We start from the raw sequence: 13241 nt of genomic DNA, 5'->3' as shown, positions 1-13241 counted from the left end.
GTGCTTTGGTATCGCTTGCTGTGCTGTAGCAGAGAGAACAGTCTGCGACTTGGTTGGCTGGAGTCTTTGACAATTTTTTGGGGTTGCGTTTCTCTGACACCACCTGGTATAAGAGGTCCCGGATGGCAGGGAGCTTAGCCCCAGTGATGTACTAGACCGTACTCACCACACTCTGTATCGTCTTGCATTCGGATGCCAAGCAGTTGCCATATCAAGCAGTGATTCAGCCGGTCAAGATGCTCTCGGTGGGGCAGCCTTAGATCTTTTTGAGGGCCCATGCTAAATCTTTTCAGCCTCCTGAGGGGGAATAGGCGTTGTTGTTCCCTCTTCATGACTGTGTTGGTGTGTTTAGACTATGATAGATTTTTTGTGATGTGGACACCGAGGAACTTGAGGCTCTCGACCAGCTCCACTGTTTCCTGTAGTCCAAAATCACCTCCACACTGCCAGGTCTCTCATTGTAATATATGCCAATAATAATAATATATGCCATTTAGCAGACGCTTTTATCCAAAGCGACTTACAGTCATGTGTGCATACATTCTACGTATGGGTGGTCCCGGGGATCGAACCCACTACCCTGGCGTTACAAGCGCCATGCTCTACCAACTGAGCTACACAGGATCAGGCCATGACCATTGTGTCGTCGGCAAACTTAATGACCACCTGGGCGGGCCCGTCAAGAAGTCCAGGATCCAGTTGCAGAGTGAGGTGTTCAATCCCAGGAACCTTAGCTTAGTGATGAGCTTCTGAGCACTGTTGAATTCTGAGCTGTAGGCAATGAACAGCATTCTCACATTCCCTTTTGTCCAAGTGGGAAAGGGAAGTCTGGAGTGCAATAGAGATTGCATGATCTGTTGGGGTTGTATGTGATTTGGAGTGGGTCCAGGATGATGGTGTTGATGTGAGCCATGACCAGCCTTTCAAAGCTTTTCATGGCTACAGATGTGAGTGCTACAGGGTGTTAGTCATTTAGACAGGTAACCTTGGGGTTCTTGGGCACAGAGACTATGGTGGTCTAATTGAAACATATATATTGGTATTACAGACTGGGTCAGGGAGAAGTTGAAAATGTCAGTGAAGACACTCACCAGCACATGCTCTGAGTTCACATCGTGATAATCCATCTGGCCTTATGAATGTTTACCTGTTAAGAGCTTTCTCACCTCATCTACGGACAGCGTGATCACACCGTCATCCGGAACAGCTGGTTCTCTCACTCATGGTTCAGTGTTGCCTGGCTTGATGCAAGCATAGAAGGCATTTAGCTGGTCTGGTAGGCTCGTATCATTGGGCAGTTCGTGGCTGGTTTTCCCTTTGTAATCCATGATAGTTTGCAAGCTTTGCCATAACCAACAAGCGTCAGTGCCATTGTTGTAGAATTCGACCTTAGTCCTGTATTACATGAAAGTGACAAACCATTCTCTGATAATGTTATCACAGAATAATACTGTATATTTTTAGAATAACTTTTGGCAGCGATTACAGCTGTGAGTCTTTCTGGGTATGTCTCTAAGAGCCCTCCACACCTGGATTGTGCAACATTTACCCATTTTTATTATTTAAACATTTCTTCAAGCTCTGTCAAATTGGTTGTTGATCATTGCTCGATAACCATGTTCAGATCTTGCCATAGACAAGTAGATGCCAAGTAGATTTGTCAAAACTGTCCACTCATGAACATTCACTGTCTTATTTGTAAGCAATTATAGTGTAGATTTGTCCTTGTGTTTTACGTTATTGTCCTGCTGAAAGGTAATTTCATCTCCCAGTGTCTAGTGGAAAGCAGGCTGAACCAGGTATTTCTTGTAGGATATTACCTGTGCTTAGCTCTATTGCATTTCTTTTTTATCCTGAAAAACTTCCCAGTCCTTAATGATTACAAGCATACCCATAACATGATTCAGCTACAACTATGCTTGAAAATATGGAGAGTGGTTATGTATTGGATTTGCCCCAAACATAATACTCTATCTCAGTGCTTTGTTGAAAATAGGATGCATGTTTTGGAAGAGGGCTTCCTTTTCACTCTGTAAATTAGGTTAGTGTTGTGGAATTACAACAATGTTGTTAATCCATACTCAGTTTTGTGCTGTCACAAGCATTACACTGTTAACTGTTTTAAAGTCACCATTGGCCTTCATGGTGAAATCCCTGAGTGTTTTTTGTATTTATTTACTATTTCCATTAGCTGCTGCCAAGGCAGTGACTACTCTTCCTGGGGTCCAGCACATTAAGGCAGTTATATACAATAACAAATCTTGCATTACTTTTCATAACACTGTTCACAATACACCCTTCAGACCACTACACTACTATCACATATCTACATTACAAAATCCATGTCCCGCTGTTCCATAAGGTGTCTTTTTTTATTTGTTGTACTGATTCTACTGCTTGCATCAGATACCTGGTGTGGAATAGAGTTCCATGTAGTCATGGCTCTATGTAGTAATATGCACCTCCCATAGTTTGTTCTGGACTTGGGGAAGAGACCTGGTGGCATGTCTTGTGGGGTATTCATGGGTGTTTGAGCTGTGCTAGTAGTTTAAACAGCCAGTTCGGTGCGTTCAGCATGTCAATACGTCTTACAAAAACAAGTAATGATGAAGTCAATCTCTTCTCCACTTTGAGCCATGAGAAATTAACATGAATATCATTGTTAGCTCTCAGTGTACATTTAAGGGCCAGCTGTGCTGCCCTGACCTAAGTCCCTCTTTGTGGCACATGATCACACGACTGGACAGAAGTCCTTTTGCAGGTCTTTTGCAGACTCCATCAGGTTTTCTTCCAGAATGGTCCTGTATTTGGCTCCATCCATCTTCCCATCAATTTTAACCATCTTCCCTGTCCCTGCTGAAGAAAAGCAGGCCCAAACCATGATGCTGCCACCACCATGTTTGACAGTGGGGATGGTGTGTTCAGGTTGATGAGCTCTGTTGCTTTTACGCCAAATATAACGTTTTGCATTGTTGCCAAAAAGTTCAATTTTGGTTTCATCTGACCAGAGCACCTTCTTCCACATGTTTGGTGTGTTTCCCAGGTAGCTTGTGGCAAACTTTAAACAACACTTTTTATGGATATCTTTAAGAAATGGCTTTCTTCTTGCCACTCTTCCATAAAGGCCAGATTTGTGCAATATACGACTGATTGTTGTCCTATGGACAGAGTGTCCCACCTCAGCTGTAGATCTCTGCAGTTCATCCAGAGTGATCATGGGCCTCTTGGCTGCATCTCTGATCAGTCTTCTCCTTGTATGAGCTGAAAGTTTAGAGGGACTGCCAGGTCTTGGTAGATTTGCAGTGGTCGGATACTCCTTCCATTTCAATATTATCGCTTGCACAGTGCTCCTTGGGATGTTTAAAGCTTGGGAAATATTTTTGTATCCAAATCCGGCTTTAAACTTCTTCACAACAGTATCTCGGACCTGCCTGGTGTGTTCCTTGTTCTTCATGATGCTCTCTGCGCTTTTAACGGACCTCTGAGACTATCACAGTGCAGCTGCATTTATACGGAGACTTGATTACACACAGGTGGATTGTATTTATCATCATTAGTCATTTAGGTCAACATTGGATCATTCAGAGATCCTCACTGAACTTCTGGAGAGAGTTTGCTGCACTGAAAGTAAAGGGGCTGAATAATTTTGCACGCCCAATTTTTCAGTTTTTGATTTGTTAAAAAAAATTGAAATATCCAATAAATGTTTTTCCACTTCATGATTGTGTCCCACTTGTTGTTGATTCTTCACAAAAAATAGTTTTATATCTTTGTTTGAAGCCTGAAATGTGGCAAAAGGTCGCAAAGTTCAAGGGGGCCGAATACTTTCTGTATTACACATTTCTATTTTGACAGTGGTTTCATTTCAAGCTAACATGTACTGTTAGCGAGCTAGCTGATGTTATTCTTTTCCCAGAGCCATTCGTTAGATAACGTTAGGTGTGTGTGTGTGTGATCTTAAATGTTGTTTACCTAGCTAGGTTCATTGTTTACCTAGCTAGCAAGCTATATGCCTTAAGTTGGCGTGTACTGTTAGCTAGCTAGCTAATGTTATCTGGCTGGCTCCCTGGCTGACGTTATTATTCGTATCCCAGAGCTGTGCTCTTTTCTAGTTAGAGCCTAATGTTAGCTAGCTAACATTGAATCTTGTTGGTTAGTTCCCAGCACTGTCATTGTTGGCTCTGTTCATTGTTGTTTAACTAGCTAATGTTAGCTGGCCTGCTTGTTAGCTAACATTATGTGACCTGTGTACAATACCTGTTGAGTATGGCTGGTGTCCGTAAAAGTCTACAAAAAAGCGTAATGAAATTGTTGCCAACCGAGCTTGGTTAGGCTGTTTTCATGCTATCCAGAGGTAAAAAAATCATCGGCCAGAGCGTTAAGTGCGCTTCGATACCTAAACAAGATGGTTGGGGCTAAAGCTTAGGGTGAGGGTGTGAACGATGCTGAATGGGTGTAGACAAAGAAGAGCTCTCCAGTAGGTACCAAAACATTCAAAAGACCATTTTCTCAAAAGTGAGGTTACAAGTTTATCGACTTTCAAATAATTACTTTCCCATTTTTCCTCAAATGCAGTGTCTGATATACCATTTTGTGTCTCTGAGTCTCTACTTCTATCCAATGTAAAAATAAAAAAAACACAATTTCACATTTTGCTACATAAGACCAAATCCAGGTGGTGGGTGTCAATTATTTCACCTCTTTCACAATCACTTTTCAGAATTCAAAATTACAATGCTTGTCTTTCATAATTTGGTCAGTTGTACTTGGATGTGTAGTGTCAGCGTTTGTTGCTAGCATGTCATGCCTAAGTTTGCTGACCTTGCCAATTTAAATTTGTTAAAAGTCTGTGGGTTTTATGATGATGAATGAGCAATGATTCAATGAATGATTGAGTTGAGTTTGCCTTTTTGCCCAAAATTTCATTTAAGGTGCTCTAATGCTTTTTACTATCAGTCTTGTGTCATTTATCTTTGTTTAATGGTTTAGTTTCTTCTTGTTTTTATTCAGTTTAGTCACGTATGCAAATCGGTTATGTAGCCAGACTTATTTACTGTTCCTCTCAAAACCATACCACTTTTTAAATTCTACATCAATCCATGGAAATAAGCAGTTTCATTCATGTTAAGTGCAGTGTCTAGTTGCTCCTCATTACATACAACAGACAAGCAAATAATTTTTACATCCTCAACATAAGAATCGCTACAAAACCTTTTGCATGACCTCTTATACCTTATTTTAGGCCCAGCCTTTGGAACTTCGGTTTTCCTAGATATGGCTATTATATTGTGATCACTGCATACTATGGATTTGGATACTGCTTTACAACAGATTTCTGCAGCATTAGTAAAGATGTGATCAATACTTTTCAGTCATGTACTGTTTGTAAATACCCTGGTAGGTTGACTGATAACCTGAACCAGGTTGCAGGCACTGGTTACATTTTGAAGCTTTTTCTTGAATGGGCAGCTTGAGGAAAGCAAGTCAATATTAAGGTCACCCCGAAAATATTCCCCTCTGTTGATATCGCATACATTATAATGCATTTCTCACACATTGTACAGATTCTGACTGTTAGCACTTGGTGGTCTATAGCAGCTTCCCAGACAGAATGGGCTTTAGGTGAGGCAGGTGAACCTGTAGCCAAATTACTTCAACACTATTTAACATATCCTCTCTAAGCTTAACAGGAATGTGGCTCTGAATATAGATCGCAACACCGCTTTCTGTAGATGTTATACCACTGTATTATCTAAGTGAGTTTTGGAGAGAGCCAGAATATGAATGTCATCTGTTACTAGCAAGTTATTGATTTCATGCACCTTGTTCAATGTGGGCTATTTTTGGCACTTTTCTACAATGCTTGATTGTTTTTATTGCCTTACTTGGGAAGCTTATCAGAAGAAGACATGACAGTGTTATGTTTATATATTTGTTATTTATTTTAGACTTTATAGTGCAGCTAATAGCTGCACACAGTGGACTTTCTACTAGGGCACACCATCTCAGTGCTAACAGTATAAATCTGGTTCATAGGCACATGCTTGTTGTATACATTAGCTGTAGGAATGACAAAGGCATTCAGGGGAGTTAGAGGGACATAAATTAGGTTACTTACATTGTGACTGCCAACGCCCATGGGATAATATACATTTGCTACAGCAGTATGACAATGCAGTGACACAATGGTAGGGATTATCTAAACTGGGCCATCTAATTCAGGAGCCAAGATTATTTTGAAATACTCCGTTATTCCTGTAGAGCATTTTCTGTTTCCAGAAGGTGTCAAAGTTTCCCATAGAAGTTATTCAAAAAGCGCTACAGTAATATTTTAGTCAGGTGTAAAATGCCAGTAGCCTGCTGAATCATTCACACCTGCGGCCCAACGATGGTACCAGACCTGAAATAATGTGCCACTTTCTGGAATTTTTTCAGACCTGTTCTGAGCTAGCCCTCTTAATGTCGTTTGACCTCACATGGATTACGTTAGCGTCAGCTCCCGGAAGCTGTCACAGAACAGTCGGAAGCATCCCTGTAATGTCTTGCTCCAGGATAGCACAGGGTTTTTTCCCCGGGAATCAAGATTTTTCTTACCCTAGAGCTGCTGGTGCAATTGCTGAGGAAGTCCGGCCGTTCTTTCGCCTCCAGGGGTTTCATAAACCCCTTGATGACTGAAGGGCGGTGGGGCCCAATGGACCTAAGACAGCTCTAGTATCCATTGTGGGATGAGGAATGTGCCGGAGTCTTAAGACAGCCTCACTGTCCTAATGAGGGGGTGAGCTCTGCAGATCTGAACCCGAGGTAGAAGCCACCAGAGATGGAGACAGAATAGAGGACAAAGGTGCAGGTACCCCTGGATCCGATCTCAAATCGAAAGCCCCCAGGGAAGAAGGCTCCAGAACCTCTGGATCCAGTGCGGTGAAGCTGTTTCTCATCTGTGTCCGGGCTTACCTTCACCGAGGAGGCCCCAGCTGTGTTCGACGTCCATGGCGAGAGACATATCTCTGGCTAGTTTGTAGGACCGAGAGCAGGAACTTCGACCAAGTCATCCAGGACAGGAGCATCCTATTAACTCCATTCTTCAAGGAAGGAAGGGATCCCTGCAGAGGCACGGTGGCGACACTTACATCAGGCCAGAGCGGCGTCCGGCTACTGGGGTAGAAGAGAAAGGAAAAAGTAGGCGGGCATAAATTCCCAGTAGCTTGTGTAAGTTCGCTACTTTTTTGCTAAGATTAGCTACTTCGCCCCTATAGTCCTCTGAAAGCAAACAGTTGCTACATTGAAAGTTCAGGCTTTCCACATTGTCCCTGAATAAAGCAAAATTAACAACTCCTGCAGCGTTGAAAATGTTTGTTAGCATCCTCCGTTTGAGGCTATAGGCTAGCTAGCCTAGCTAAGCTAGCTGGGCTTCCTTGTCTCTCAACTTAGCCATGTAATTCTCTCTTGGACATCTAAAACGTCAGGAGAATAAAGCACTTCCTCTGGCAACTGAGTTAGGAAGGACGCCTGTATCTTTGTAGTAACTGGGTGTATTGATGCATACCATCCAGTGTAATTAACTTCACTGTACTAAGATATATTTAATGCCTGCTTCTTATTTATTTGTACTTTAAAAAAAAATGTTATCTACCAATGGATGCCCTTTGCGAGGCATTGGGAAAAACTCCCTGGTCTTTGTGGTTGAATCTGTGTTAGAAATTCACTGCTCAACTGAAGGGCTTTACATGTGTGGGGTACAGAGATGAGGTAGTCATTCAAAAGTTATGTTAAACACTATTGCAAATTTTAACTCCTGAACTTATTTAGGCTTGCCATAAGAAAGGTGTTCAATACTTATTGACTCAAAACATTTAATTTAAAAACTACATAATTCCACTTTGAACATATGAAGATAGTGTGTGAGGGCCAGTGACGACATCTCATTTAAATACATTTTAAACTCTGGCTGTAACACATTAAATTGACAAAATCAGGGAGTGTGAATACTTTCTGAAGGCACTATATCAGGCATTCCTCCAGAAACCACAGCGGGCTGTCCCTTTCTAGGATTATGACCCTGGCTAACTCTGCAATTAAAGCCCAAGTGGATAACAGCAGGCTCGTCTCACGCTCCCCTTCTATCCCAATTTCCCCTACATACTTCAGCCCCAGCAAATCCATTCAGGCTCTGCTTAGGGTCCCTTCTGTTGCTCTCAGTGCACTGATGTGACAGACAAATTAACATTTTTTCCAGCTCTAAATCACCCTGAGAATTGATTGTACTCCAGCCAGTGCTCTCTCAAAGCCTGAGACATGGCTATAATGGTACTTCGGCTGTGGATGGATGAGAGATTGGATTGTTGCTCTGGTACCGTTTGCACGGTACTAAGCCGGGCCAAGCTCTGCTGAGCTGGCCTGGTTACACATTAACCATAGTTGCTGGAACCATGCCTGGAATTGACAATGTGAAAATAAAATATTAGAGCCAGCAGAGTATGGTTCGGGTCAAGATGGTACTGTGAAAAGGGTGTGCCAATATGCTAGCCCAGGCTGCAGCCTACTTTCCCCCTCTTCTGAGCTGCTACTTTAGGATAATTTGCCAGCTTTTCTTTTTCACTCTTCATTTTTATTTTTTATTTTAACGAGGCTCACTACACCTGAAGTGAAAGTTTTGAACACTGTTGCAGATTTAGATTTTGGTGTAAGTCCTGGCAGTGTCTCGTTCCATATTTTCTTATTTCTCCCTCTAATTTCCATCAGACATGGTTCATTGTCTTTATTTGAATGGATTACACAATGTCAACTCATTGACCGCCCAGCCTCAGTTGAAATTAACAAGGACTGACACCAAAATCCCAATGATCCCATTGACCTTACTGTACATAGGCTCAACCCAGATAGGGGCTCAGCTCTGAATAGGCCGTTAGACAGTAGAGGGATGGAAAACGAACAGACTTCTGATTTAACCTATAAGAATTATTACTAAGATTTCTTATCGTCATCAGCTTGGCCTAGTTTTCACCAGTCACCCTGTGTGTTGGACGCAGTGATGTGAAAGTGTTAACAGTGCCATCTCACAAGTTTAAACACATTGTGTGCTAACCTGTCATGGCTGATCAGCTCAGGCTTCATGACATGGAGCTAGGTCGGGAATGTGAAGATAGGAGTTCACCGCCTACCTGAGACTATGCTCAGTCTAATTGCTTTGCTTCCCAAGCTATGGTGTTTAATTTTGATGACCTGGTTTATCTAGTTTATGACCACCCGCCTATCAATAACAATTACGTAGATAGATCGGTCAACGACCTGAAAAAAGCTCCGCTTTGTTTCCATTGATAATTCAGAATTTGATGAAGTTGAATCGTATCAACCAGTCTGTAGAAGATTCCAGGTGAACCACTGTATTTTTCACTAATGTAACGGCTGGTCTATTGGCTTCCACTGTAGGGCACTAACAGATACCCTGATCAACCCCCTGGAGCTGAAGATTGAGGAGTGGAAGAAGGTGGCCAGTCAGTTGGACAAGGACCATGCCAAAGGTCGGACACCGTACATACACAAATAGGCATGCATACATACATACAATTATGACAAGTCTGAGTTATCCGACTCAGTTCACTGAGACATATCCTCATTGCTTCCCAATGCAGAATACAAGAAGGCCAGAGCAGACATAAAGAAGAAATCCTCAGATACAATCAAGCTGCAGAAGAAGGTTAAGAAAGGTAAGGGTGTCTGTTTCTAACTCTCTAAGTAATGTGTGATGTGACACTCTCTCCCAGATAAGAGAGAACACCCGGGGCAATGTGGCCTAAGTGTTTGGGGGGGGGGGTATTACACCTAAATAGAAAGTGTGATTCTCAGCAGTGAGCAGTGGAATAGTCATTACCGAGGTTCAGGTTACCTTAACACAGCTGGCTTTGTGAAAGGAGACTATGTGGTTTGTCCACACCCGCAGCTGTTACCGTGCCCCTCTTCGCCAATCCATCTCACCACTCCTTCAATGTTCCTCTTCCGTACATGGTATCGTTTCAGCCAGGTTATGGTTGTGTTGCTCTAGCTGAGGTCTCCGTAGTGAGAGGCTGTAAAGTTAAATACATTTTTCCCAGATGTAAAATTCTACGACAATAACAACAATCTTACCTGGTTAGTTAGCAAAAAGCTTAAACGCGATAATCCACCTCCCCATTATGACTTTTAAATGCATAGCCAGTAATGATGTCATGACTATCGCAGATCTGCAGCTCTAAACTATGAATTGAGCTTCAGTCTTCTTTGAGAATTTAAGTCTTTGTTCATTCCTCAAGTGTTGCTCTACAAGACCACACCATGACAACTGAGAAAGTTATTGGTATCGCAAAGCAGTACTAGCATATGAATATATGGATACCCAGGGCTCCAGACTGCGACCATTTATTCACATTTTATTAACCGTGTGACTTGTCTGTGCGAGTAAAGTTTGTATTGGTTGCATAGATACGAGCTGCACATTCCTCAAGCTAATCTCACTCCAAACTTCAAAATATTTTTGGCTACTAAAACCATGATTTGGTCAAACTGTATTCTGGGGCCTTAGTGTCAAAAAGTGATGAAACTGTTACGTAGTGTATTAAAGCATCACATTTTGTAGTGCTTCTCTTTGTAATGTATTAATTGATATTAGAAGAGGTGCCCAAAACTGGCACGCACTCATTTAGCTTTTTACATTCTCCAATATGGCCGCCGATACTGAATCCGATTTTGGAAAGGTGATATTACTGTTGAATTTGTTGCCATATACAATACAAATCTTGTGTATTTGTGACTAATGGACCAGTATTTATCAATGTACCATTATATTCCATAAGTAAACCTGCATAAAGTAGCAAAAATGGCCTTACAACACCAAGCATCTACATGTAAACCATTCAAAAACATGTTTTTAACTACTACATGAATCACCTTAACAAATGGATTTTGAAAGGTTAAAAATGTTATCAAGCTTAAAAAATGAGAAAATGCCAAAAGACCCTAGATGTTAGTGCCTTCAAAAAGTATTCATACCACTCGACTTATTCCACATTTTGTTGTGTTACGGCCTGAATTCAAAATTGATTAAATTGATCCATCCTCAGTTTTCTCCTATCATAGCCATTAAACTCTGACTGTTTTAAAGTCACCATTGGCCTCATGGTGAAATCCCAGAGCGGTTTCCTTCCTCTCCGGCAACTTCCAAGTTTGGAAGGATGCCTGTATCTTTGTAGTGTCTTGATACACCATCCAAAGTGTAGTTAATTACTTCACCAAACTCAAAGGGATACTCAATTTCTGCTTTTTTTTTGCCAATCTACCAGTAGAAACCATTTTTTACGAGGCGATGGAAAACCTCCCTGGTCTTTGTGATTGAATCTGTGTTTGAAATTCACTGCTCAACTGAAGGACCTTACAGATAATTATATGTGTGGTGTACAGAGATGAGGTAGTCATTCAAAAATAATGTTTAACACTATTGCATACAGAGTGAGTCCATACCACTTGTGGGACTTGCTAAGCACATTTTTACTCCTGAACTTATTTAGGCTGATGTGAAGACTTATTGACTCTTTCAACATTTCAAAAAAGATTACACTTTGATTTAATTTTTAATGCAGGCTGTAACACAACAAAATGTGAGGGTGTGAATAGTTTCTGATGGCGCGCACGGTACATTATCTTAGCTAATTTATTGAGAACATTGGTAATTTACAGAATTACTTTTAACTGGAGATGGTCATTCTAATATAGGTTTTTACAATCTGCTACAACAAATTCTAGAACATTGTTCTTGAATTTGACAGACTAACGATTTTTGTCTATTGAACAAAGAACTAGATATTTTGGGCTGTATTGAAACATTAGTCTTTGGCACCCTGGCACTGTAAATGCTTAACCTGAGCACCAGTTGAAAAAGCTTTGCTTCAAGTCCTTAGGAAACTGTGCAATGTTTTTTTATGTATTGTTTCATACATTGTTAGCCCAGAAAACCTTAAGTGTTATTACATACAGCCGGGAAGAACTATTGGATGTCAGCACTTACCAGCACTACGACTTTTCCAAAGCGATGCATACAAGGACCTCCCCCGCCCTCCTTTTGGCAAATCTGACTGTGGATTGATGGCAGCATTTGCGCAAAACTGAAAGCACGTACCACCGCATTCATGGCAAGGCGACCGGAAACATGGCTGAATACTAACTGTGTAGTTATTCCCTCCGCAAGGCAATCAAACAAGCAATGCGTCAGTATAGAGACAAAGTGGAGATGCAATTCAACGGCTCAAACACAAGACGTTTGTTGCAGGGTCTACAGACAATCACGGATTACGAAAAAAAAACAGCCCTGTCGTGGACATCGACATCTTGCTCCCAGACAAATTACACAACTACTTTGCGCTCTTTGAGGACAATGCAGTGTCAACAACACAGCCCGCTACCAAAGACTGTGGCCTCTCCTTCTCCTTGGCCGACATGAGTATAACATTTAAATGTGTTAACCCTCGCAAGGCTGCCGATCCTAGCCGCGTCTCCAGTGCATGCTCAGACCAGCTGGCTGGTGTTATTCTGGACATATTCAATCAATCCCTATCCCAGTCTGCTGTCCCCACATGTTTCAAGATAGCTTTCTTGGGACAGGAACAATGGTGGCCAAGGTAACTGAACTAAATGACTTTCGCCCTATAGCACTCACTTCTGTCATCATGAAGTGCTTTGAGAGACTAGTCAAGGATCATATCACCTCCACCTTACCTGACACCCTAGACCCACTCCATTTTGCTTACCACCCCAATAGGTCCACAGACGACGCAATCGCCATCACACTGCACACTGCCCTATCCCATCTGGATAAGAATAATACCTATCTAGGAATGCTGTTCATTGACTACAGCTCAGCATTCAACACTATAGTACACTATTCAACAATATAGTACCCTCAACTCATCATTAAGCTTGAGACCCTTGGTTTCAACCCCACCTTGTGCAACTGGGTCCTGGACTTCCTGACGGGCCACTTCAGGTGGTGAAGGTAGGAAACAATCTCCACTCCGCTGATCCTCAACACTGGGGAGCCACAAGGGTGCGTTCTCAGCCCTCTCCTGTACTCCCTGTTCACCCACGACTGCGTGGTTATACACGCCACAAACTCAATCATCAAGTTTGCAGACGACACTACAGTGGTAGGCTTGATTACCAACAACGACGAAACAGCCTACAGGGAGGAGGTGAGGGCCCTTGGCGTGTGGTGTCAG

At 42.1% G+C, this 13241-nt stretch overlaps 1 protein-coding gene across 4 annotated transcripts in view; it reads left to right on the top strand.

Moving 5' to 3' along the window:
- LOC124008256 (protein MTSS 2-like) overlaps positions 1-13241 on the top strand; it is a 130000-nt gene that overhangs the window by 65672 nt on the left and 51087 nt on the right. For all 4 annotated transcript variants that reach the window (XM_046319400.1, XM_046319399.1, XM_046319398.1 and 1 more), the window contains exons 5-6: positions 9427-9518; positions 9630-9704. In XM_046319400.1, the coding sequence (XP_046175356.1) occupies positions 9427-9518; positions 9630-9704 (167 nt within the window). The remainder of the gene's footprint in view (positions 1-9426; positions 9519-9629; positions 9705-13241) is intronic.

This window comes from Oncorhynchus gorbuscha, linkage group LG21 (genome assembly GCF_021184085.1).
Source record: "Oncorhynchus gorbuscha isolate QuinsamMale2020 ecotype Even-year linkage group LG21, OgorEven_v1.0, whole genome shotgun sequence".
In the NCBI taxonomy this organism is placed as follows: Eukaryota; Metazoa; Chordata; class Actinopteri; order Salmoniformes; family Salmonidae; genus Oncorhynchus; species Oncorhynchus gorbuscha.
The sequence above is the reverse complement of the archived record's forward strand: the minus strand, read 5'-3'. Positions and strand labels throughout refer to the sequence as shown.